We start from the raw sequence: 25347 nt of genomic DNA, 5'->3' as shown, positions 1-25347 counted from the left end.
GAGAAACATGGTAGGGGATATGACTCTCGCTCGCACGCCTCCTACACCACACACGCACACACACACACACACTCGTGGGCCAGAAACAGTCCCAGCATCACGGGCCACCACGCCAGAAACGGACACGCACACATGCACACACACATACAGGCACATCGCAAACCGACCACTCACAGCATCGGCTTCGGCGCCTCAACGTGGTCGATCACGCAGTTGTCCTCCTTGCTCGTGCGCGACCGATACGAGAGCCGGAAGGGTAAACGCCCAACAGCGTGAGCCAGCCCGTCGCGGGACCTGGACGCGGACGCAAACGAGACCACACGATCCAAACACGAGGCAGGCACGCCGCTCACAGCATCTACGTCAACACGATCCCTCTCTGAGCGCGACGCCGTTGACGTGCCTGACGCTGGCATTGACGTCGACGGCTGGCCTGACCAGGGCACTGATCCGTCCACTTGCATCACAGGTTTTGACAGGCACGCCGTCGGGCCACGAGCGCCTTGGCAGCTGGATTCGAGGTAGGGTTTTTTCTGGTTGCTTTGCAAAGGATTAACAACAACAAGATTGTTCGTGCTCGACTCTTTCCCCTGCCGCTCCCGCGCCTCCCACCGCCGTGCGTCTCTCCCCGGTCTCTTTCCTACTCAAGCCCGTCAGGGCACCAAGCATCTGCTTGGCCTCTCCCTCCCACCTCAAACCAGCCCGAGGAAGGAAAGAAACACAAGCCACTAGAACAGCGGATGCCCGTGCGGTGGACGACGCCGTCCGTACTGTGGGCCTATGTCAAGCAAACAAACTCTGCCTCCGTGCCTCGCCCGGGGGGCTTCACTTTGACAGGAGACGCGATGTGTAGCAGCGCGCCGCCACCCACCTGGCAAGTTCCGCGCTCCAAATAAAACAGCCCCTTCCTAGCCCCATCATGCCTTGCCCTGCCCCGGGCCCCGGTTGACCAGCTCTTCGCGGTTGGAAAGCAGGTAAGCCAGCGTCCCGGGCGCATCGTGGCTGCTGCGGTCGGCCTCGCGAGACGTTCTGTGCTACCGCTCATTTGGGGTAGTCCTTGAGGTGGTAGCTCTTGAGTTTGACAAACTGGTCGAAGCCGAAGCGGCTGAGGGTTTGTCCCTTGCCCGAGTTCTTCCATCCCGTCCATGCCAGGTCCTAAAAAAAAAAAAAAAAGGGTTTGTTAGTATCGAGAAGTTCTGAGCGGCATTACGAAGGTGGCTTTGGGTGTGAAAGGTGGCTAGTGCGATATTGAGAAAGGAAAATGGCGCCGCATATTACGCCGTCCGGCCGGCCGGCCGAGAGACAGATTGGGCAGGCAGACTTAGACAGGTAGGTAGGCAGAACGACCACAAAAAAAAAAAGACAGACGTGCGTGCGGCCACCGCCCCACAAGCGCCGGGTGGGGCCCCAGACTTGTCGACTTTGGGCGGACGGCGCGGTTTCGGAGCAGGACAACGAGGAAGAGGAAAGGATATGGAGAGCGGGGACACAAGCACGGAGGGACGATCGGAGCGGCAAAACACAGATTAGACGATCGCCACGGCAGGACGTGGCATGTGTGTGACTTACCGGGCTGGGGTAATCGCAGCGGTTCACGAAGACGGTACCCGCTTCCACCTGGTCCGCGAGCTCGTAGCCCCGGTCCGTGTCCTTGGTCCATATGCTGGCCGTCAGGCCAAACTCGCTGTCGTTCATGAGCTGCACAGCCTCGTCGTCACTCTTGACCCGCTGGACAGGAATCACCGGCCCAAACGTCTCCTCCGTCATCACCGTCATCGAATGGTCCACGCCGGTCAGCAGCGTGGGCTTGACAAAGTTGCCCTTGGGCGGCGGGTTGCTAAACGTCTCGTTGGCGGGAGTTGCGTCGGTGGCGCCCTTGGCGATGGCGTCCTTGATGTGCGATTCGATCGTCTCCTTGGACCGCTTCGAGATCACGGGCCCGACGTGCGTGCCCTTGTCGAAGGGGTCTCCCAGCTTGTACCCCTCGAGAACCTTCTGGACAGCCGCGACAAAGGCATCGTGGATCTTGTCGGCGACGTACACGCGCTCGACGGAGCAGCAGCTCTGCCCCGAGTTGAAGACGGCGCCATCGACGATCTCCGCCGCCGCCCAATCAATGTCGACATCGTCACGGATGTAGGCGGGATCTTTGCCACCCAGCTCGAGTCCCACGTTGACGACACGGTCTGACGCAGCCTGCTGCACGGCGAGTCCGCCAGCCACGGAGCCGGTGAAGGCGACGAGTTTGACCTTGGGGTTACGGACGATGGACTCGATCATGATTGGCGAGCCGCAGTGGAAGTACTGCAGCACGCCGGCCGGGAGGCCGGCCGCCTCAAACACCTCGGCCACGCGCTCCACAATCGTGGGCGTCTGCGGCGACGGCTTCAGGATGACGGTGTTTCCCGACAGCAGGGCGGGAATGAGGGAGTTGACCAAGATGAGGTAGGGGTACTGGAAGTGTGATGTTAGCAAGAGTCAGAGGGGGAGGGGCTGGGCATCGCGGTGGTGGCTCAGCGGTCGCATGTCTCACGGCGCAGAGCATGGTCCACGCTGCCGCACACGCACACCGGGCCACGCAGGTGGGAGACGACGCACATTCCACGCGAAGAGGACAAGAACCGGGCCCACGGGGACCTTGCGAATGAAGCGCTTGAAGCCCTTCTCCGGCTCGCCGTCGGTGTCCTTGAGCACCTCGTCGCTGATCTTGAGGAGGTACTCACCGCGCTTCACCGCGGTGGCGACCTCGACGCCGGTGTAGGCGATGGGCGGCCCATCTGCACGGTGAGCTCCTCGGCGAGCTCATCCTTCTTCTCGAGGAGGAGCTTCAGCGCCTTCTTGACGATGGACTGGCGGTCGGCCAGGGAGGTCTTGCTCCAAGACTCAAAGGCCTTGGTGGCGGTGGTGGGGAGCTCATCTAAGTCGGCCTGGGAGACGCCGTTGCGGGTGACGACGGGCTCGTTGGTCGTGGGCGAGATGGTCTTGAGGACTTCGACGGACATCTTGACAGCGTTTCTTGGGGTATACGGCTATGATCAAGATGGGAAATAGGAATTAACAATGAATAGAGGTTGGATCTCTGTGATGATCAAGAGGCAGTTCACGGCCTAGATATCTCCTTGCTTTGGGACATGAATCGTCACTCCCTGAGGGGCAGAGGGGCAGAGCGGCGTGGAGGGGTTGCGCACCGCGCACCGAGATAAGCGCGGTATCGGTGTGATGAGGTAATCCACCGCGATAAGACGTCCCGTCGGTGGGCTTTGCGCCTGGCCCCACTAAAACTTTTGCAAAGTGCCAACGGCTAGCATCGCGGTCTTTCGTCTGTACCTACAACGACACATGCACCGCGCTTGACAAACGAGGCTACCACTGATTACAGCCTGATTGTACGAATTCCGAGCCTTGGATCCTTTTTATTCGTAACATACGACGCTACCCAATTGCCATCATGGCCCCCGAAAAGCGGAACAAGTTCCTCGAGGCGGAAGACAGCGACGACGACCTCGACCAGGGCTACGACTCCGAGGCTGAGGAGCTGCGCAAGGGAGGCCGCAGCGCCAAGAGACGCAAGGTCGACAGCGAGGACGAGGACGATTTCAGCGACGAGGAGCGCGAGGCCCCCGAGACAGGCGACGGCGCCTCGGCCGACGAAGACGACGATGCAGACGAGGACGCGGAAGCCTCGACCTCGAGCAAGAAAAAGTCAAAACCCAGCACGGCCGTGGACCTCCCAGACGTCTCCAAACCCCTCACGAAAAAGAACCTGGTCGCGACGGAGGAGGCCGTCAAGAAGTCGGGCGTCGTCTACATCTCGCGCATCCCGCCCTTTATGAAGCCGCAGAAGCTGCGGTCCCTGCTCGAGCCCTACGGCAAGATCAACCGCATCTTCCTCGCGCCCGAGGACCCCACTGCGCACGCGCGGCGCGTCAAGAATGGCGGCAACAAGAAGAAGTCGTACACGGAGGGCTGGGTCGAGTTCCTGCGCAAGCGCGACGCCAAGGCCGTGTGCGAGCTGCTCAACGCGCGCACCATTGGCGGCAAGAAGGGCAGCTACTACCACGACGACATCTGGACGCTCAAGTACCTCAAGGGGTTCAAGTGGCGCCACCTGACGGAGCAGATCTCGGCCGAGAACGCCGAGCGGACGAGCAGGATGCGGGCCGAGATCAGCAAGGCCAGCAAGGAGAACAAGGAGTTTGTGCGCAACGTCGAGAGGGCGAGGGTGCTGGACGGCATCGCGGCGACGAAGGCAAAGCGCAGCGGGAAGCAGGGGGCCGAAGCGGCGGCGGCGGACGGGGAGGGGGTTGCCCCGGCCGCGGGCGACGGGGTGCTGGACAAGAGGCGGACGGTGTTCAAGCAGATACCGCTGGCGGACAGGAAGAGCGACGCTTCATCAGGTGGCAAACCGGCCGGGGATGTGGCGCGGGTGCTCGGGAAGATTTTCTGAGCAAAAAAGGGTTGTGGCGTACGTGCGTGCGTGCGTGCGTGCGTGCGTGCTTGCATGCTTGCTTGTGTGTACGTGTGTGTATGCGTATGCTACCCCCTCCTTTCCAAGCTTTTGATCGCATTCGTCGACGCAAGCATAATAAATTAAAGACTTCATAGGACGAAAAAGGTTCCCTGGCGTCGGTATCCTCGGGCACGCGCCTACCCTGCGGGCTGTACGTGATAGAGTTGAAGAGCGAGAACGAAGATGGTCGCATCCGCGGGCCACGCCGCCAAGAAGAGCGACTGCGAGTGCGAAAAGTTACTGGCCCACCACTTTGCCGTGATGACAGGTCCGCGGAGCCGCGTAGGTACTGCGTAGATGGCAGCTTGGCATGAAGGGTGACGATGGGGGGGGGCCATGACGGACCCCCTTCTCTGGAATTCAACGGACGACGCTATCCGCAACTCGGAAATCCAGGGAGAAAAGAGAGTTGGCGCATCAAGACTGGACGTCATGATGCCATCCATCATCCGGACTGCGAATAGCATGAACAAGACCCTCAACCTGTCAAGCGCCAGTGTGCACAGCCTGGACCCGAGTGCGAATGCTACCACCACCTCCATCTTTTCCCCGTCTCCGCGGCGAGCTGGCCGCTTGGCATGACGGCCATGATGCCATCATTTCCCCCCCAGACTACGGACGAAGGGTACTCGAAATAAGCTGCCAAAAACTACGGCGCTAGCCTGACGTGGGAACCGCGCTCCTGCTTGGGCTAGCGTAACGGCTTTCCAGGCGGCTCGACTATATGCCTGCTTCCGCGGTGCAAGTGGTTCACAGTTTAATATAACGGCTGTGCAGATGCAAGACACCCCAAGCTATAGCGGGCAATCATAAGCACGCAAGCTATCATGCCGCGGTCTCGATAAAACAACGACACTATGTTTGACTGCAAAGCCCTCCTCACAGGGTCGGAAATAACCAACCTACGCTAACTTTCCGTAGACCCCGAGTAGACCGTCATGATTGCCCAGACCGACGACACATGTCATCAATCACCTACTCTCACGCCACGTACACTCACACGAAACGCCATCACTAACAACACGGCCGTCGCCATCGTGGCCCTTTGACAATCACAAGCATCCAGAGGGCGAATGCGGTAAGTGCCCGTCTACGCCATCTCGATCAGATGGCAGCAGGCTCCATGCGGGACGTTCCAAAGGCAAAACTCAACACACGCCACGCTCCGCCAACTGTCCACATCCAGCCCGTCGGACTCCGCCATATGTCTGCGAAGCCGTGCGGCGCCCTGGGATCATGCCATACCCGTCCCAGTTGGGCTGCCTGCTCGTCCCCAGGAGGCAGGGGGAGATCCATGTCCCACACCGCACCGTCTTATGCCTGGTAAGGTTGAGGTGCGTGGAGGCTCACCCTTCGCGGAGAAGGGGGTAGGGTGCGGTGTAGATCTGTCGAACGGCCGTGGGAGGGTGCGGGAGCGTCTGGGCCAGAAAGTATGGGGAGATGGAGGTGTCGAGGCGGGAAAATCGTCCAGCGCATGTCTGAAACTGGGGTTGGATGGTGTGGTGTGGGCACGAGACTCGCTCGGTGACTGTTTGAGCCTGGGTCTAGAATAGCAAGGCTTAGGTAACCCACGTTCAACTCGAATGTGAGGGTGGCCGGCAGACTTCGGGAGGGGAGATAAGCTCATCGGATCCGTGAATGTGAAACGAGCCCTCACCTCCTAGCAGTCGGCGAAGGATAGGGCGGAGGGCAGAGGACAGATGAGGAAAGGGACCCCAGAGTGTTCAGTGCTGGAGGTAGGGGAGCCTTCCGCCCACCAAATGAACTCGTGACACAGGCCACGGAGGCCTAAGAAGGCAGCAGCCGCGGGTCGCCGAGCGCATTGTGTGTCTTGTAGGTTGTGCGAGAGAGTGTGTGCTGGCGCCCCGCGCGACCCGAGATCGGCGATGAGAAACAGTTCGGCCGGCATGCTCCAGCGTCCAGGCATCCGGCCTGGAAGCATGGACGAGGTGGTGATGCTTTTGGTGGAGGCACGGACGCTGGGCTCAGTTGAAGAAGGTCGAGTGTTGTCCTCTGGTGGGTTTGTACATACTGTAAGTCGAGTTCGGGTGTCAAGCCGAGGGGACGTGCTACCCGCTGCACACACATGCAGACTGGCCAAGGCCTCAACGGGCGGGATGTGAGTAAGCAGGTCGGGGAATAGAGTTTGGGCACATCGCCGACAGGCACACGGACGCTGGCTGGGCAGGCATACTGCTTTACGGCGATGGGCAGCGGCGGCGGCTGAACGGGAGACGACTCAGGAGAGTAGACACGCATGAGCCGCGTGGTGATCCAAGTATCATTCTTTCCCAACTGACACAAACGCAACTCCTCTTCTTGCTTGCGTCGAGTCCTTTTCTTGAGAGCGTGAAGGTATCTGATGCATACACGCCATTGCCATCCCTGAACCGTCCCATCCTATTCTGTGAAGAAAAACAAAAGACATACCCTTGCTCTTTTTACTATGCTTAGAAAACACCCAGGAGAAACGACTGCCTCCCCGCAGACGGCCACTTGGCCCTGATGACCAACCTGGGACCAATGTGCTCCCCGTCCACCGTCCCACACGCCCCCCCCCCAAACTCCATTCGGAGACGGACAATACACTTATTCCTTGATCTGGAGCTCGTCCATGTCGTCCAGCAGCTCATCCATGTCCACGCGCGGCACATTGTCGTCCTCGGTCTCGGCGATGCTCATGGCGTCGGGGTCGACCTTTGCTGCCTGCTGGGCCTTGTAGAGCGCCATCGTCGCGCGGAGCTCCTCGTCCTCCTCGACGTCGCGGAGGAACTGCTCGTAGTCCTCGTTCATGCGGTCCTGGTCGGCCTGCTTGGGCAGCAGCTCGCCCTCGTCCTTGTTCATGCGCTTCAGCTTCCAGTTGCGGTTGCGGTGCTTCCTCCTGTTGGGGTAGTGCTTCTTGACGAGCATGACGTCGGGTATCGTCGAGCTGTAGGCGTGCGACCCTTCAATGGCGTCGAACTCCTCGTTGTTGAAGTTAGTGCCTGTGAGCATGTAGCCCAAGACGGAGTCGCCCGCGTGCAGCAGGTTGCCCATGTGTGTCCTCGCAAAGTACGTCTTGTCGTTGACGCCCAGGTCGGAAGCGCGGGCAACCTGCACCTCGGCGAGGCGCCATTTGCCTTTTGTGATGTTGGTAGGCTCGATGTCCATGACGATGAACTCGACGAATTGCTTGACGTCGGCGAGGGAGTGGAAGGGCGCGCGCCAGTAAATGGGCGCGCTGATATCGGCGGTCTGGAGGGTGTTGGGGTCGAGGAGGTATACTGAGGTTCCGATCTTGTGGCAGATGACCAGAGGAGAAATGTTTCCAGAGGCCTTGGCCAGCTTGATGGGCATGGCCACAAGATCATCACGGCAGATGGGGACCAGCTCGACTGAGAAGGTGAACTTGAAAGACTTTGTGGAAGTGTGGACATCCTGCGAAATAAGCTCCTGCGACTTCTTGACCTTGCAAGGCACCACCGAGTTGAGGAAGTCGCAGAACTTCTCTGCTTGATTCCTCGCCGAGAAGAAGAAGTCGATACCGTCCTTTGCCTCCTTGATGTTGAGCGTATCCCTGTGCGCACCGTGCTTCATAATCAACTGCTCGAGGAACAGGAATGTTCTCTTGTGCAGGACCTTTTGGCGAACCTGGACGGAGGCGCGCCAGACGTTGGCCGTGTACGACTTTGCGCAGTCGGGGCACTGTTGGTAGGCGACGATGTAGACGGCCTCAAAGGCCTGCTGCAGGAGAACGCCCGTCTGGACCTCGTCCTGGATGGTGATCTTGACCTTTACTCGTCTTGAGTGGGGTTCTGTCCACACAAAGGAGGCGTCGATGATGCGGATCTTGTTCAGGCCCTTGAGCTTCTTGAGGCAGAGGGCAAGGAGTTCGCGGGACTCGGGGGCGGCGACGACCCAGCTGCTCGGGGGAAGCAGCCAGCGGTCGCAGTCTCGGCAGAAGTTGAGGGTGGCCTCGCGCTGGACGCCCTGGGAAATGTCGACGGTCAACTTGATGCAGTCGTAGCAGAGCGCACCGGCGGCCGTCGTGCCGTCGATGGGGGCGCCGCAGTTGCAGCAGAGAATCGTGGCGTTCGTCATTGTGTTGTTCTCTCTGTGCCCGTTTCTCTTTTCCTTGTCGATGTTTTGGGAGAAAGGGTGAGTGTAGGTTGGCAAGGGAGTTGTCTTGGAAGAATTGGGCTCTCAGTGTATGGCGGGGTATCGCGAGAAAGTGGGATGCCCATCCCAAAAAAAAATTCGAGGACGGCGGGGGATCGCTTATCGATAAAAATTTAGGGTCACGTGCACTATATTCCACAACTGCAGAGTCGCCGCAAGTGGCGGGATTCCTTCTTTTTTTGCGGTCGTCATTATTAATCAGGCCTGTGCCCACCGGCAGCAATACAGAACGCAGAATGTCTGCAGACGGCATGTCAGGTCGTGGACTAGACTAGAATAACTGGCCCCTGTCTTTGCTTTCTGACATTGATCCGAGGAGTCATACTGTTGTCCCCCTGCAGGTTTTATGATAAATGCTAGACTTGGGCGACTCGGAGTTTTTGCTGTTTTCGCACATTTCTGACCGCCCCAAGCTGTCGAGTATTCGTCCCCGTCGTCGGGCTCGGGTGGGTTAGTGACTCACGGGAGAAAGGTACACTACTTTTGCGGATCTGAGCTGCAGTTATGGTTGTTTCCAGGGACAGCGCAGGATTGATGCCGCTGTAGTTCCCACAGAGCATGTCAATGGCCACCATTCCGAGACGAAGTCGGAGCTTGAACAGGCGATGCAGCGGATGTAGATGTTGTTTGCGTTTTATTCGCGGTCCGTGACAAATCGCCGCGTGGGGGCTAATACGCTTGACTGTCCTGCTTCAGCCGCAATCTGAGATGCCCCTAAAGTCAAACTGAACATCAACACCGACCGCCGACCGTACCCCCCCCCATCTCAGTCCTGCAGATATACCCACAACCATGCCGCTCTCCTCTTCAAGCCCATGCCAATGACACAGGACTCAATGAAAAAAGAATTAAAGAACCGACAAAGGGTTCAGGCTCCAAAAATCGTAACAACAACAGCAACATCAAGAATGACACCAGTAGGTGGAGCCTAAGATGAAAGTCAGCGCAGAGGCGAAGGTTATAGCAAAGATTGAGCCAGCCCCGATACAACGGAACGCCATCTCAGGCAGATCAAGCCTTTGTGCAATGACTCGTCTGGTCTTCCGGGCGGCCCCGACATGCTTGAGTGAAGAGGCCTAGACGCAGCGTGTGGATGGGTTTTGGTTGACCGATCCGATGTGGAGGTGTAGAATAGGTCGGAGGGAGAATGAGAGGAGAAGGAGGTATATATAGGTACCGAGACGGGCACAAATCAATCAGGTCAGGCTGTTGGGCAAGAAGTAGGCCGGTACACTGTGCGACGAAGGACGTTCTCCAGGAGGGTTTCGACAGCCCCTGGGCAGGCCTTTCCTGTCTTATCAGTGTTGAATAGGGAGGACCTTTGTGGGAAGGAAGGAACGAAGCAGAATTTGGGAAGGAATGAGGATTTGGAAGGTGAGGGGAGCAAACATGCGGTATCATGCACGAAGTTTTAGCCGGAAGGACCACATGCACTTGTCTAATGCGTATGATTTGTCGCGGACTGGAAGAAAGGGACTTCTCCACCATCCTCAACAAGCTAGCGAAACGAGCACACACGGTCCATAATGCAGGAAAGCCCGAAGCCAGTTGTGTCTAGTAATGTGGGCATTGTTTCTCCCCCCAACCTTGTACCTGAGCATGCCGCGGGCAAAGGTTGTGCTTGCTTCAATGACTTGCTTCGGTGTCAAATGGAGGCATTCAGGCGACATCACGTTGTCAATCAAGACGTGTATTGCAAGGTATACAGAACTACCTGATGCTTGCTCTAGAGGCAAAAGATCTCTCTCCGTCCACCCAGTTACTGCAGAGAAGAATAAAGGCACCCACATCACGTCGCTAGATCGCTGAAAATCATCTATTGTTCTTCTTTCCCTCTCAAGGGTACACCTGTACAGGTTTTAGATCATGAACCGTCGTGGCTCGCCTACTCACTCCTTACCGTTGGTGCCGTTCTTCTGCCCTACCGGGCCGACCGCCTCCTTGGCAGTCATGAGGTCCTGCGCCATGGCGCCGAGGTGGAGCACGTCGGCCGACATGGTGATGAGACTCATCCTCTTGGCCGCCTCCCGGAGCTTCTCGGGGCTGCCGTAGGGCGGCGCGCAAAAGGCAAAACCGGCGTACGGCTTGTCGTGCTTGTCAATGGTGTCGAAGAACAGCTTCGAGATCTCGAGCCACTCGGGCTCGTCGGCGCCCATGCCGCCCATCTTGGCCTCGAGGTTCATGCTGACGCGGCAGTCGAGCGTGCCGAACCAGACGACGTCGATGTCCGGGCACTCGGTCAGGATCGCGTCGAGGTTGCGCACGCCCTCGGCCGACTCGATCTGGATCATGATGGCCGCCTGGTCGTTGAGGCACTTGTGGACGTCGCGGCTGGGGTCGTACGGCGTGTCCGTCAGGAAGGGGATGAGGCGGAACGGCGGCGCCGATCGCGTGCCCCGCTGCTTGGTGCCGAACTTGGCCGACGACAAGACGTGCTTGGCCTCCTCCACCGTCTCGACCTGCGGGATGACGATACTGGCGCCGGCGTCGAGCGCGTAGCCGATGGCGGCGTGGTCGTGGCCAGGAACACTGTTGTGTCATGGTCAGCGCTACATCCATAGTGCTCGGGCGTGTGGGGACTCTTACCGAACCCAGGGGATGGTGCGTCCTTGGCTCATGAAGATGGCTTCGTGGACCATCTGCGGGCCGTTAGTTCTATTGTCACCGACTATGATGTTCTCGGGCAGGGACATACCGACGTCATGGTCTCGACGTTGCAGGAAGTGTGTTCCCAGTCGATCCAGACGGCGTCGTATCCCATGGGGGCGAGGAACCGTGTGATGGGGAGAGCACTGAGGCCAGCATAGTAGCACATCAATGGGGGATTTTCTTCTCGTGGGCATCCCGAATGGCCTGGCGAGCCTTGTGAGGTTGGAAAAGCGAGGGCGCGGCATAGGCATTCATGCCCTGCGTAGAGACATTCTTGTATTCTTCGCCAATGACCGACATGTTGGCTTGTTCTGAAATCGTTCGAGGAAGCACAGATGGAAGTTGTCTCTGAGTTCTTTTACGAGTAAGAGAGGTGTCCGTTGGTCCTGATACCGAGACAAATGACAGTTGGAGGAACCCCTTTTATATGCATTTGCTTTATCAAATGTCACCCTGCATGCCACGCATCTTTGTAGCTTCAAGGACCACCAGTGCTGACCAGGGTCGCCCGCATATCGCACCGTATCACCTCCACAAATAGAGAGACCTTGACCTATGGAAGGATCACTACTGCATCTGGCAAGGACAGGATTTGCGTCGGTCTCGTTTGAAGCCTCGGTCATTGAGGCTCTTCTGGATGGCAAGCAAGCTCAAGCCTGTATGATGGCCCCTGACCCCACCTGCTCTCACGTCAGCGCAGTTAGTACTTGGGAAGTGCTAGACCGCAGACAAGACTATACCGGGTTCTGGAAAAGAAACATGACCTAGCACTTACTGTCAATCCGTCAATTCGGCCAACAAGCCACATTTTAGTGCTGAGCTGCATCATTATTATTGTTTCAACAGACGGCGATATGGAACGTGGCCGTGTAGTCACGGGTGCGGAGAAGGTAGCAAATTGCGGTTCAGGAAGCCTCCGTTGTTGCTGCGTTGGTGACTGCCGGTGCGCACGGCCATAGGCCTATACACCGGGTCGCAGAGGTCGGTTACAACGGCATAAACGGCAATTGCCTATGGAAGGGATGACGTCTAAATTCTGCGCTAGATGCATCCTTCCGTAGTAGGTCTTACTATAAGGTCAGACTCACAAAGAATGGCTAGGGATGGGCCGTAACCCTGTTTGCAAAAGCATATTAGAAGATGTCCCACAGGGAGATTTTCCCGTCCTTGCTCCCAGCCGCCAGCCAGTGGGCATTCCGAGCCTGCTGTAAGCGTCGGTCCTTGACGCTAATCTGACCCGCACGAGAGGAGGTAAGCTCGCGGGAAAGCTGATTGGCATCGCTCGAGGCGTCTCGGGTGTCGTCAGTCCGAGAAGTCGCGCTGACGTTGGCGAACGCAACGGCGTAACACCCAGCCTGGTGCCATTTGAGTGCAGCCACCTCCTTAAGGGTCTTGGCCGAGTACACGCGAACGGTTGAATCCCAACCCGCAGTTGCGAAGATGCGGCTGTCGTCGCGGATCCGCAAGCTCTGTTGGCCCGAGTGTTTAGTGTTTAAGATCTTCAGCGGCTGCCGGACAAAATTCCCATCAACGGCGGAGTTAAGCCCTGGAATTGGGTGCTTCGCCACCACAGCATCGGCACCAGAAGTCAGGAAGTAGCCTTGGTCGGCGACGACGTCCAGCGAAAGAATGGGCTGGTTGTGCACTTGGGCCAAGTAGGTAGTGTTCCATGTTCCGCCGGCGAGCTGCATGACCGTTGCCAAGCCGTTCTCGTATGCGGCAACGAGGGTCAACTGGCCATTGGCGGATGGTCCTATCGACGAGGTCCCGTCGACGTACAGTAGGGCTAGGGCCATGACCATGCCGTTCTTTTCCGTGCTTCTCACAGTGTGAAGTCGTTTCTTCGAGGGTAACGCGTAAACGTCGACCTATCACGGCGCCAGCGGTTAGGTTCTGATCTCCTGTTCTGCAAGGCCCCGGGCTTTAGAGTCGGAGTTAGCTGGCGGGGGTGTTGAACTGACCGATTCCGAAGCCAACGTGTTCGGTACGGCTAGTAGCAAATCTGCAGTCTCGGACGCGTCGCCAGGCAGAGGCGCACATGAAGCAAAGGAGCAGAAGTTCATGGTGTTGACTTCGATGAGGTGTAACAGCCAGGGTTGGGGTCTTGGTTCAGGTGTCTCATCGAGTGGGAGCTTCTTGCTGAGATGTGACTCGTCCTTGAGGCCCAACTGCCAGACGGCAAGCTTGTGATCCCGGCCATGGCTACATGTGGTGTAAGCAGCAATAAGTGATTCGAACGTGAGATGAGGCTCACGTGATGATGCGTTCGTCCCCCCAGCCCTCGATGCCTAAGATGGCATTCTCGTGTGGTCTCCATACCGCCGTTGGGCGCATGATGGTGAGGTCCCAGAGGACGACGAAACCCTCTGCATCTCCACTAGCCAGTCGCTCGTTGCCGCGGACAAAGACAAGGGCGTGGACCTGGGCTTTGTGGCCGCGAAGAATGGACTTTGGATGCGGGATTGCGTCCGTCATAGTGGCTGATTTTGCGATCAATCGACGGGAAAATGAAAAAAAGCCGGAAGCTGCAGCAACTGTAGTGATTGCAGCGTGGACCACCGAGGTGGCACTATGAGGTAGTATTAAAGCCGAAGACAGTGATTGCGTTTTCTCTGGCACAGTACTTTAGGGACAAGGCTGCGCGCAGGTTTTGCCCGGGTCAGCTAAAGACACCGACTTCAGCGCGCTGCAAAGCAGGTGTCACAGTGCGAGAGCAGCCAAATTTCTTACTGCTTGATCCCACGATTTTAAGAACTTGGGATTCAGCAGTCTTGTCATTAGCACTGCCTCCCGGAAAATTATCAGCAGCCAATAACAAGCATCTCACGTCAGACCGTTGACGCATCTTCATATTATGGAATTTATTGCTAGTGTCACGGACCTTAACACAGAGAGCATCCAATCAACTATTGACAGTGAGACGGAGGAGCCGTCGGTGAAACTGTGGTTAGTGAGGCGGAGATTCGACAAGAAAGACGTAAGCCTTGGCAGGTTGCGATGAAGACGGCGTTATCTATCTTGTGTCGAGATAGGCGACTAGATAGGCGAAGCACAGAGCCAACTGGGACCAATGCCAGCAGACGCTGTGAAGTTGGTTTAGAGTTGCGCAGCATCCGCCATGGACTGGGATCAAGAACATCCATTGACACGATGCATGACTCTTGTGTCATGGAGCAAGGCAGGGGCCGTTTGGAGCCACACTTTGTGGGCGAAAGGGACCTGCCCTTGAGGCTTGCACAAAAGCCCGTGTTAATTCTGCTTGCCGGGCTCGGGGATGTCCTCACTTTTATCCCTACCCGGTGGTGAGATGGTCGGGATCATAGAGGAAGCCTGGACAGCCCCAGGCTGCCAATGCGGCCTAAGGTTTGGCCGTCATGGAGGGTGGGAAGCAAACGGTGCGGCCGAATCGACCGAGATATCCGGTTCTTCGCGGATGAAAGACTGAGGTGAGATACGGAACGGATGAGGTGCTCGGTCCAAGTCAGCTCGTTCAGCAGGATGGACGCGCCGCAGTCTTACAGGCAGTGATGCCTAATTCCTGACCATCGTCGAGCACGCAAGGTAGATCATGTAACTATACGTGGTGCATGGGTATTCCAACTGGGCGGGTTGGGGTCCGTTGGGCAAACCCTCTGGATGGACAGACGAGAATGTCCTGTACCAGGACAACGGGATTGTGATGTGTGCATGGCAGCCTCTAAACCGTCTCTCCTCGCCAGGGGTGACATTCCTGCCAGTCAGGTAAGTGGATCAGAGTGCTAGGTGCGCCGGGTGTACGTACCGGACGAACGAGGTGTGGATGGGCGATAGGGTCGTTCCTCCCGTCACTGGTGTCCCCAACGTTCCCGTCCGTGCTCGGGGCAGATTTACGGTACCTACCTGCTCTTGTCCATTTGGGTCCTTTAGTAATCATGTCGCAACTGCAGCCCTCGTAAATCTGAGCGACGCCAATCTGAAGACCGTCGAACACGTGCAACGGCAACATGGGCACGTAAAAAGTCACCGAAATCCCTCCTCCGCCTTGCGTGCTCCCTCCCAAGCGTCAGGCTAGCGTCTTCTTGGCGTCATACTCTCACCCGACACGACGGACTTGCTGGCTCTCAAAGATCGACACGCCCGTCCTTTGCGCCGGCTTTCTGCTTCACTTGCGTCCCATTGAGCTGTGCCTCCGGCCCCCGAAGGCTCTTCTGCATACAGTAAGACAGCTCAACAACAAACTCTTGGGTTCTGAGTTGCAGCGAGCACGTTGCAGCGAATCGGTGGCTCTAGATGGAGTTCATTCTGTCCCTGGGCTGCGAGTGTGAAGCCATTCTTGGACGAGATTGCCCTGGCTCCCGGGCCCGAAGGATCGAGTGATTCGTGTCACTACATTTTGGCGTCGACGACTTACTCGAACAGAGACGCCATTCGCCGCTTGTACGATCAAGCTGTATAACGTGATCCCGTGTTTCTTCTTGGGAGCCCGATAGCGTCTGAACCTCACCAAACACAATCTCGGCCAAGCAGTCACGGCGGATGGATCATCTTGCAAACGGACTCACCGGTCAGAAAGCTTACTTAGTGGGACACCCATTGTGCAGGGACTTTTTTGTTTGCACTTTACTTTGCTTTTGCATTTTCTTTCTCATTCGTTCGTCCGCATCTCTGGCTGCGTCAACATTGTCAGGGACCGAAGCATCGGACGAGTCACCGGTAAAAACAACATCGGGCACACGGTTACTTTACAAATCAACAGGTTCAACTTTGGTCCGAGATGCAGGGACGGGCGCAGCTTTTGATGATGTGGCGGCGTCGACTGGCCAGCCAGCGCAGCCTTATCCGTCTGCAGCATCCAAGGAGATGCCTGTGAAACTCGAGCTATTCCCAACTGGCACAAACCAAGTCCTCGCAAGCGCGGTGCGGGAGCTCGGATCGACCCCAAAAAGCCAGAAAATGCGCCAGGTCTGACTCCCTCCGCTTAACTCCCGTCCAAAGTCCGCAGGGAAAAAGCTGTTATGTCCATTACTTCCACCGACTCGGCGGAACCGGTACTGCACGCTGCGGTATGCACGCCCATCAGCAGAGACAAGGGGGGCGACTGAATGCACCGTAAGCGATGCCCCGTTGGCAAGCCTATTTTGTCGGTTTCTACCTGGGAGCCTCAAGAGAAGGGCGCCCACCCAAAAATCCGCAAGGGATGTTGCGGACTTTCGGGGCATTCCAGATCTGTACCATGGGTGAGAGTCTGAGACGAGATCCAGCGACCTGGCCAAAGGGGGATGCTTCGCGAATCATAGCCATAAGCGCGGCACGCAGGCGGAGATTGGACGAACGACGTTCTGTTTGGTTACCAAGCAGCAAGGCCCAAGTTGTGCAAACGGTCGCACACTTTGGCTAGTTTTCCACTTTTGTCTCGGTGTCGCACCGTCGTCGTGGTAGGGCTTACCAATGACGCCCTCACAACATGAATCGGTTCGACTCCTGGACCGCCGTACCGTCCCGGCCTAATCCATCCTTTGCGGACCTGATCCCACCACCAGTGTGTTGGGTTGACCCATCTCCCATTATGCCACCTCCCGTTATGCTACCGCAACATACTGCACAACCCTAGTCTCGTACCATACATGATGAGCCATACGGTCTCAAATGCCTGCGCCTTAGCATGGTGCGTCTAGGGATGACCTCCGCCAGCTTGTCATCGCGGTCAGACGTTCACTCCATCCGCATTTGGCCAAAGTACTTTGTGGGTGTCTCTTAATATTCCTCCGAGCGGCGGGCGGCCTACCGGCGTCAACAACTCCCACAAAGTCCGACCTGCATCGCTTGTCGTTCATGGTGTCCTCCCAGGTACATAAGGAGGACGGGTCTCTCCCGGTCTTGTGCCCCGTTCTCTCTTGTGGCACGCACTTCAGAGACATTCAGTTTTAGTCTAAATACCCCAGGCTTCGAACACATCACCGGGATTCCAGCATTGACAGCTTGCCACTGATATCAAACTCTATTTCCCGTAATCAGGGTCCAATCCGCCTGCAATACCATCACCGACACGATGACATCTGTTGCGAGCACTCTCGTAACGCCTCGCGAGAAGGGCGAGACGGACCGGGAGTCTACCACTTCGCCGTCGATGCTTGATGAGACCGTTGAGAAAAAGGAGGAGGCCGGCGGGGCCACCGATGAAGAGGCGGGCTCAGCACAGCCTACGGAGGCGAAGGAGGCCGTCTACCCCACCGGTATCAGGCTTACTTTCATCGTCGTCGCTCTTGTCCTCAGCATCTTCCTTGTTGCTCTGGATATGACCATCGTTGCAACCGCCATCCCCAAGATTACCGACGAGTTCCGCGGTCTAGACCAGGTTGCTTGGTACGGTTCCGCATTCTTCATGTGCGTTGCTGCCTTCCAGTCGACATGTAAGTCATCACCCCTGAGCGTACCCCAACCGTCAAGAGACTGACACAAGCGTGAACAGGGGGTAAGGCATACAAGTACTTCCCGCTCAAGACTTCCTTCCTGCTCTCCATCTTCATCTTTGAGATTGGCAGCCTCATCTGCGCTGTCGCGCCCAACTCTGTCGCCCTCATCGTTGGCCGCGCCATTGCCGGCGTCGGTGCCGCTGGCATCGGCTCCGGTGCCTACACCATCATCGGCTTCTCCGCCCCGCCCGACAAGCGGCCTACCTTCACAGGCATCGTCGGCGCCTCTTACGGCATCGCATCCGTCGTCGGTCCCCTTATTGGCGGTGCCTTCACCGACCATGTCAGCTGGCGCTGGTGCTTCTACATCAACCTCCCTATCGGAGGTGTCTCTGCCGCCATCATCCTCTTCTACTTCTCCACCCCGCCACAAGCCGTCCCCGTCAAGGCCAGCATGCTCGAGAAGTTCCTGCAGATGGATCTCATCGGTACCGCTCTTATCATGGGCGCCACCATCTCCTTCCTGCTCGCCCTGCAGTGGGGAGGCCACACCCACCCTTGGAACTCGTCCACCGTCATCGGCCTCTTCGTCGGCTTCTTCCTCATCATCATTGCCTTCGTCATCCTTGAGTGGTACCAGGGCGAGCGTTCCATGATCGCGCCCCGCCTGATCAGTGACCGCACTGTCTACATCTCTTCCATTTACGCCTTTTTCTTCGCCGGCGCTTACTTTGTCCTGGTATACTACCTGCCCATCTACTTCCAGTCGGTCGACAATGCCTCCCCGACCGAGTCTGGCGTTCGTAACCTCCCACTCATCATCGCCGTCACCATCGCCACCATCACATCTGGTGTCTCCATCTCCATGACCGGCATCTACACCCCCATCCTTGTCGGTAGCGCCGCTGTCGCCACCGTCGGCGCCGGCCTGCTCTACACCCTGGACATCGGCACCGGAAGTGACAAGTGGATCGGGTACCAGGTCCTCGCCGGGCTGGCGTGGGGCGCCGGCTTCCAGGTCCCCATCATCGCTATCCAGGGCACTGTCAGCGAAACTGACATGGCCTCCGCCACCGCTGTTCTCCTCTGTAAGTTCTTCCCATCTCCAAGCCAGTCCTGAAAACATGAACACTAACACGAACGCTCAGTCTTCCAAACCGTCGGTGGAGCCTTCTACGTTGCCGCCGCGCAGTCGGGCTTCCTCGTCACCGTTCTCAAGAAAGTCGCCGAGAACGTGCCGAGCGTCGATCCCGCCCTTGTCGCCATCACAGGTGCCACCCAGATCCGCGAAGCCTTCCCCCCCGAGGCCGTCCCTGGAGTCATTCAGGCCTACATGGACGGCCTCAAGATCGCCTTCGCCCTGGCTATCGTCGGCGCTGGTGTCTCTTTCCTCGTGTCACTCGGCTCGAGGTGGGGCAAGCTCAACACCAAAAACCTGGCCGGTGCTGCTTGAAGTCCCCAAAGAGGACAGTCTTGACCTGTTTTCTGGCTTCTTGTCTTGTTCACAGATACCACGGTGCCGATATGTTGGAGATCTCATAGACTATAATGACTGACTGCGGCGTTTTGGGTTGCATTTTGGGGCCAAAGGGGCTTTGTTGGCTCTCTCAAGAGCTGTTTGGAATGTGGCCAGCTCAACTCTTATGTCTTGTGAAGGAGCACATGAATTGATAATGTATTAAATTACAGAGATTTCCCTAAAGTTGACGAGTCTCAAACAATGATGATTTTACGTCTCGAAAAGCGGTGGCTTACGGACGCTTCTAGTGCAGTTTTGCTAAGTTAAGGCTTTAATATTCAAGCGCTTCTACCCACCTCTGATATACATTCCGTGTTATTTTTTAGCATGCACCAAATATTGAGGTCGGCGTCATTCACTTGTAAGACCCTCTCTCGCAATTATCGCAATTATGGGGAATACTTAAAGAAACAGCCGGACACGATCCAGACAGCGACACTCGCGAGGAAGAAACTGTCAACAACTACGAAACCTTGCTTGCTGACATTCGAATCCTCAAGCTGATCTAGCTCACACGAGCCATCTTCCCGTCATGCAAACGACTCTTGCGACCTGCGCTTCGTTTCTCCCGGCGCCAACCCTCCCTGAAACTCCTCAACATTGTACTCGACTTCCTTTTGGATCCCTCTGACCGGCCTCAGCTCCGTCTGGCTGCCCTGCATGGAACCGTGCCCATCGCTGTCTCCGCCTTCCAACCGCACCGCGCCTTTCTGCCATTTCCTCGACCGCAGAGACATCCCAGACCCGCCAATCGTCGGGCCCACGTACTTTTTCGTTGTCTTCCTCGTCATGTTCCTGTTCTTACTCAGGAGGAAGCGAAAGGCCGGCAGCGTCGCGACGATGATGCTGACCGAGGACTCGATGTGGCTCCACATGCTGAGGAGCACTGGCCCGTTGGCGACGGTCGTGGGATCCTTGGCCGCGTCGCCCGTGGCTTTCGTCACTTGTGCGAGACGTGCGATGGCGAATGCAATGATGATGCCGCCGAGGGAGAAGAGGACGACGAGGCCGAGTTTGTGGGATCGTGAGGTGGTGAGCTTCCGTAGCAGGTTGAGGGGCAGAATCATGACTGCATGGTGCCGTGTTAGTCGACATGACAGGAACAACCAACCGGTCAACTTGACCCAAAGGCCACGGAGAGACTTACTCAACAAATCTGCGGCAACATCGGCACTGGTTGCGAACTTGATGGACGCATCGGCTCGTACCAGATCTTCTGGCGCACTACATCCCGCTATTCCAGCCATGTCAATTCCAGTTATCGACTGAAGAATCCACGCACACTCACTTGCACTCCAGTACTTGGTCAACGGCATGCATGTCAAAAAGTTTGAGAACATGCAGGCCAAGTACAGCAACAGGACCGCGACAAAACACACCCACCACGCGCGGATGTATCCCGGCAGCCCATTGACAAGCCGCCTAACGAAGAAGAGGATGGAGAACTTTGCTAATGGGTGCACAAGTGGTGTCAGCAATCCGACAGCATTCGGGTGTACCAAAGACTGAAAGAGGCAAAGCAAGAACATAACGTACCCGCCCAGAGTGTTGTCCAGAACAGTAGCATCTGCGAGAACATCAATTTGAGGGATGCAATCGTCCTTGCGGTGAACTCGTCGGCCGCCAAAGGCAGGGGCGCCAGGGGATCCTTGGCGGCGGCCTTGGTGTACGCGCCGGTGAGATAGAATTGCGGCAGCATGGCCGTGATAACAGCCGACAAGGCCGTCAACGTGGCGAGACCTGCGATGATGAGGTAGTCGTCCGCATACAGGCGCCGTTGGAGGATCCATTGGAAGCTGCCCCGAAAGATGGTCATCCCCAGGGCAGCCGCCCACAAGATCCATATGAGAGCCTGTTGATTTAACCTGTTAGCCAGTGCGGAGCTCGATGGACATCGCCAAGGCTACGGGAGCGACCGACGAACGAGTCAGAGATCGCCGGCGGAGAGCCGTCTCCACCGGGCCGGGCTCCGAACGAGCGGGGGCGGGCCTCCGGGGGTTAGTTTGCCTTACCATCATCTCAGTGAAGCCGAGCACCGAGGCCGTCATAATGCAAGTCGTCTCCCGTTTGCCGTTCGACAACACCGTGGCTCAAAGGAACTTTTTTTTTTCCTTTCATTCCAAATGGCAGAGCAAGTTGGTAGCAGAGAAGCCCCAAAACGGGCCACGCCGGGCTTTAAGATAGTGCATTTATGGCTTTCAATCATACTTTTTGCTATTGCCTTGACGCCCATGCCGAGTTTCTGGATCAGGGGAACCACGCCGAGATACATCCTGACCATTTGGATTGATAAAGCAAGCAAAGGGTTTTTGTACCGGTTGAGTCGGCTAGGTTCGCGCCATGGAAGCAAGGCAACGTCGAAGGACCTTTGCACGTCTTAACGGGATGCTAACCCAACTCGGGTGCGTAGGGTGGGATTCGGGGGACAAGGGTCACGACGGGGGTCGGCCACCAACGCCTAAACCTCATCTCGGGTCTGCGAGCACGCAACCGGCCTGCCAATGAGAAACTCGCAGGCCAAGCACTACTGCACTCAATAACAGAGAGTTGCATTTGCCCATCCGCACTTCGCTAACGACATCCTGGAGGTTCATGGAGACCCCTGGGATCCGTACGATTTCACCATCATTCGTATCGCCACCACCTATACCTGAAATCCCGCGATAGAAATATGCTTTCCTCCTGCATCCTGATTCCTTTGTGGCTTGCTGGTGCTTTACCTTTGTTCTCGTCCAGCCAAGCAACAGCCATGGTTCGTGTTTCGCCTTTCGTCTCACAGCTGCTAGCTGTCGTCGCAGCTCCCGTCGCCGTTGCTGCTCAGGATCCTGCCGACGCCAGCATCACCTCACCCGTCGCATCCAGTCTCGTCGGTTCAGAGACGATTGCCTGCAGGCTCCTGAGCTTCAGGTACCCAAAGCAGACCTTCTTCAATGGCTCCGATGGGTACACGTACGAGACGCAGACGCAGTACTGGTCGGCGAGAGCCTACGACACTCCGGCCTGCGTCTTCGTGCCGCAGAACGCCCAGCAGGTCTCCTTCGCCGTCAGCACGCTGACGCTGAGCCTGACAAAGTTCGCGGTCCGCAGCGGCGGCCACATGCCGGTGGTCGGTTACAACAGCATCGGCTCGTCGGGAGTCTTGCTGTCGACCTCGAACCTGACCACGCTGGCCCTATCCGAGGACAAGAGCACCGTGTCGGTTGGCGCCGGCCTCAGGTGGAGGGACGTGTACTCTTACCTCTCGCCCTCGGGCCTTGCCGCCGTTGGAGGGCGCATCGGCGGCGTCGGTGTCTCCGGTCTGCTGCTTGGAGGTGGCATCTCTTTCCACTCGAACCAGTACGGCTTCGCTGCCGACAATGTCGTCTGCTACCAGGCGGTTCTGTCGAGCGGCATCGTTGTCGAAGCCACCGCTACCAATGCCTACTCTGACCTCTTCTGGGCTCTGAAGGGCGGCGGTAACTCGTTCGCCATCGTCACACGCTTCGACCTGAAGACTGTTAAGTCGCCCAAGGTCTGGGTCGGAATCTCGCAGTACGCTCAGAACTACAGCGCCGCGTACCTGGACGCCGTGTACAACTTTGGCAAGTACGGCTCAGCGGACAGCAAGGCCGCCATCATTCCTACCATCCTCACGTACCCATCGTACAACATCACCGCCTATGCGGCGGCTCGGTTCTACGATTCCGAGACTGACTCTGCCACGGCATTCGAGAACTTTACCTCGCCTGTCCTCACGCCAGTGGCCGATTCATATGCTGCGCAGCCCCTTGCTGAGTATATCAGTGCTGTCGATGCGCTGCAGCCGACCGGCCTTCGTCAAGAGCGAGTCACTTTCCCCCACACGTAAGAACACCACGGCTAATTTTCGTCCAAGGTTCCGCGTTATGTCTCTGGTCGTTGACCGCGAGGCCGTCGACTACGTCCACAACGCCTTCCTCGCCGCCACCAGCTCCAAGCTCACGGGCATTGTCGGTCTCTCAGCCTCCATCACTTTCCAGCCCGTCACCAAGGAGTTCATCCAGCAGGGCATCGCCAAGGGCGGCAACCCCCAGGGCGTGGACCCGGCCAAGGCCCCGTACTTCTGGATCGTTGAAAACCTGACGTGGCAGGAGGCCAAAGACGACGAGACGGCCCAGGCGTTTGCCGATACCGTCACGGCCGATATTGAAGCGGGCCTGGAGGCCAAGGGCGTTGCCGGCGGGTACTTGTACCTGAACGATGCGGGCAAGGGGCAGAAGATCTTCCAGAACTACCCGGCGGCGAACCTGGCGAAGCTGAAGGCAATCCGTACCAAGTATGATCCGTTGAGGATTTACACCAACCTCTTGACTGGAGGCTGGAAGGTTCTGGACGCCTGAGCGTGACGAGCCACAGTCAGTGTTGCGTGTTGAACTTGGAAGGACACGATTGTACATACTTCTTATGCATGCCGCTTGCCTAACAGTTAGCTCAGAGTAATGTCTATTATCATAATGACTAATACGACTCAGGGAGATGGTCAGCTGTGGAAAAATTGATAAGATATCAACTGACCATTATTAGGATCCTGAAGCAGAATCTATGGCGTTTTATGTTCTCTGCGGAGGTGTCATCCTTTTGAGGGCACAAATGTCGAACTTATCCACTCCTTGGTGGCCTTTTCGACTTGAACATCGCGAGGGCTCTGCAGCGGGGGTTCGCATTAGGATGCTTTGGGCTGCTGTCGTTTCTCTGAAGCATTCAACTTTTATTGTTCCAGACATTCGCTCTAAATCACAAAGCAACGCCCCCCTCAGTAACCTATGAGCTGGCCGCAACCTTGACGCTGCCGTCCTCCATACCAAAGTAGGCAGCGATCGGCTTCTGCGCCAGACCCTCCTTGCCGGCCTGGGCCGCCTGCAGCCCGTTGACGCCGTGGAAGATGCCGATCTCGACGATGCCCGGGATCATAAGCAACTCTTTGGCGAGCGCTGAGACCTCCCATGCGCCGGCGGCGTTGCGGCCGGCCTGCTGGGACGAAGCGTCCGTCAGGTCCTGAGGCAGGAGCAGCTGGGGGAAGGGCGCGTCAATGAGCCACATGCCGTTGTCGGTGACGACCTCGCCGGCCTTGCCGGGAGCGCCGGGCCTCACGAGGGGCTTGACGGCGCCGAGGGCCGTCAGCCTGTCAAGCACGTCTGGCGCGGACATGGGGAGGACCTCAATGGGGATGGCCTTCCAGTTGGTGAGCAGTCTCGAGGAGAGCTTGCGGTAGTCTTTTCTTGCACGTCAGCTTTTGTCGTTCTCGTACATTTTGTTTAGTCAGAGCGTCAGAAACATGGAAACTCACCAGCGACAACGATAAACTTCTTGGCGGCAATCGCAACGAGCTTCTCCTGGAAGAGACACGCGCCGCCGCCCTTGATGCAGTTGAGGTCGGCGTCGACCTCGTCGGCGCCGTCGAAGGCGACGTCAATGGGCACGAGCTTGCCGTCGGGGCCCAGGGGCCGCTCGTCGAGGTTGCACAGGCGCAGGCCAGCGGCACGGATGAGACCCTTGGACTGGCTGCCGGTGGGCAGGAAGGTCATGTTGGCGTAGAAGGAGGGGCCCTTTGCGGCGATGGCGTCGACGACGTAGACGACAGTGCTGCCGGAGCCGATGCCGACGAAGCGCGCCGACGGGGCAAGGTGCTCGTCGACGGCACGGTAGGCGGCGGCCTTCTTGGCCGTCTCGACGAGGGAGACTGCAGCAGCGGACATGTTGCGGGCGAAGAGGCTTGGTGGGGTAGTGATGGAGGGCTTGCGGAAGATGAGGTTCAAGGTGGGTGATGATAGACGTGAGGTGGAAGAAGAAGAGCGGAGAGATGAGACAGTTGATCTTAAGGCCCTGATACTTGTACCACAGGTCCAGTACATGAGAGGCGAAACGGTCCGTCGGGATGAGGAGGTGGTGTTATAGTGGGATGAGCCATAAAAGTGTCTGTGTCTGCTTCCCGCAGCTGGGCTTACTCAGGAACCTGAATCGTGACGGGGAGGAGTGGATTCCGCCCTGGCTGCTGCCGGCTGGTGCCGGATGGCCACGCCTCTCGAATTTGAGGCCTCGAGACGAGGACAAAGAGACATCTGCGGCTGAACAATGGGTGCTTTCGGTCAATTTCTAGACAT

At 57.4% G+C, this 25347-nt stretch overlaps 10 protein-coding genes across 10 annotated transcripts; 4 read left to right on the top strand and 6 right to left on the bottom strand.

The window, feature by feature from the left end:
• Positions 1-1041: 1041 nt before the first annotated feature.
• ColSpa_07556 (succinate/fumarate mitochondrial transporter) lies at positions 1042-3002 on the bottom strand (the record flags this gene model as incomplete). Its single annotated transcript, XM_049273768.1, has 4 exons — positions 1042-1155; positions 1570-2454; positions 2599-2701; positions 2734-3002. 4 exons carry the CDS (start codon positions 3000-3002, stop codon positions 1042-1044), a joined length of 1371 nt encoding a protein of 456 aa, XP_049129725.1.
• A 446-nt stretch (positions 3003-3448) lies between these two features.
• Positions 3449-4447, top strand: ColSpa_07555 (pre-rRNA-processing protein ESF2; the record flags this gene model as incomplete). Its single annotated transcript, XM_049273767.1, has 1 exon — positions 3449-4447. The coding sequence occupies one exon, from the start codon at positions 3449-3451 to the stop codon at positions 4445-4447; it is 999 nt and encodes a 332-aa protein (XP_049129724.1).
• A 399-nt stretch (positions 4448-4846) lies between these two features.
• Positions 4847-5092, top strand: ColSpa_07554 (uncharacterized protein; the record flags this gene model as incomplete). The annotated part of the gene is made up of 1 exon (XM_049273766.1): positions 4847-5092. One exon carries the CDS (start codon positions 4847-4849, stop codon positions 5090-5092), a length of 246 nt encoding a protein of 81 aa, XP_049129723.1.
• Positions 5093-7099: 2007 nt separating this feature from the next.
• On the bottom strand, positions 7100-8590 carry ColSpa_07553 (60S ribosomal export protein NMD3; the record flags this gene model as incomplete). Its single annotated transcript, XM_049273765.1, has 1 exon — positions 7100-8590. One exon carries the CDS (start codon positions 8588-8590, stop codon positions 7100-7102), a length of 1491 nt encoding a protein of 496 aa, XP_049129722.1.
• Positions 8591-10557: 1967 nt separating this feature from the next.
• ColSpa_07552 (5-keto-4-deoxy-D-glucarate aldolase) lies at positions 10558-11483 on the bottom strand (the record flags this gene model as incomplete). The annotated part of the gene is made up of 3 exons (XM_049273764.1): positions 10558-11197; positions 11255-11307; positions 11364-11483. 3 exons carry the CDS (start codon positions 11481-11483, stop codon positions 10558-10560), a joined length of 813 nt encoding a protein of 270 aa, XP_049129721.1.
• Positions 11484-12450: 967 nt separating this feature from the next.
• Positions 12451-13792, bottom strand: ColSpa_07551 (ASTRA-associated protein 1; the record flags this gene model as incomplete). Its single annotated transcript, XM_049273763.1, has 3 exons — positions 12451-13185; positions 13279-13519; positions 13572-13792. 3 exons carry the CDS (start codon positions 13790-13792, stop codon positions 12451-12453), a joined length of 1197 nt encoding a protein of 398 aa, XP_049129720.1.
• A 3553-nt stretch (positions 13793-17345) lies between these two features.
• On the top strand, positions 17346-19162 carry ColSpa_07550 (putative efflux pump kojT; the record flags this gene model as incomplete). The annotated part of the gene is made up of 3 exons (XM_049273762.1): positions 17346-17706; positions 17766-18797; positions 18858-19162. The coding sequence occupies 3 exons, from the start codon at positions 17346-17348 to the stop codon at positions 19160-19162; spliced, it is 1698 nt and encodes a 565-aa protein (XP_049129719.1).
• Positions 19163-19758: 596 nt separating this feature from the next.
• ColSpa_07549 (uncharacterized protein) lies at positions 19759-21276 on the bottom strand (the record flags this gene model as incomplete). The annotated part of the gene is made up of 4 exons (XM_049273761.1): positions 19759-20297; positions 20517-20678; positions 20765-21080; positions 21241-21276. 4 exons carry the CDS (start codon positions 21274-21276, stop codon positions 19759-19761), a joined length of 1053 nt encoding a protein of 350 aa, XP_049129718.1.
• A 701-nt stretch (positions 21277-21977) lies between these two features.
• Positions 21978-23586, top strand: ColSpa_07548 (bifunctional solanapyrone synthase; the record flags this gene model as incomplete). The annotated part of the gene is made up of 2 exons (XM_049273760.1): positions 21978-23071; positions 23103-23586. The coding sequence occupies 2 exons, from the start codon at positions 21978-21980 to the stop codon at positions 23584-23586; spliced, it is 1578 nt and encodes a 525-aa protein (XP_049129717.1).
• A 421-nt stretch (positions 23587-24007) lies between these two features.
• On the bottom strand, positions 24008-24942 carry ColSpa_07547 (ribose-phosphate pyrophosphokinase 1; the record flags this gene model as incomplete). The annotated part of the gene is made up of 2 exons (XM_049273759.1): positions 24008-24459; positions 24534-24942. The coding sequence occupies 2 exons, from the start codon at positions 24940-24942 to the stop codon at positions 24008-24010; spliced, it is 861 nt and encodes a 286-aa protein (XP_049129716.1).
• Positions 24943-25347: the final 405 nt, after the last annotated feature.

This window comes from Colletotrichum spaethianum, assembly GCF_022836535.1.
Source record: "Colletotrichum spaethianum MAFF 239500 DNA, contig19, whole genome shotgun sequence".
Lineage (NCBI taxonomy): Eukaryota > Fungi > Ascomycota > Sordariomycetes > Glomerellales > Glomerellaceae > Colletotrichum > Colletotrichum spaethianum.
The sequence above is the reverse complement of the archived record's forward strand: the minus strand, read 5'-3'. Positions and strand labels throughout refer to the sequence as shown.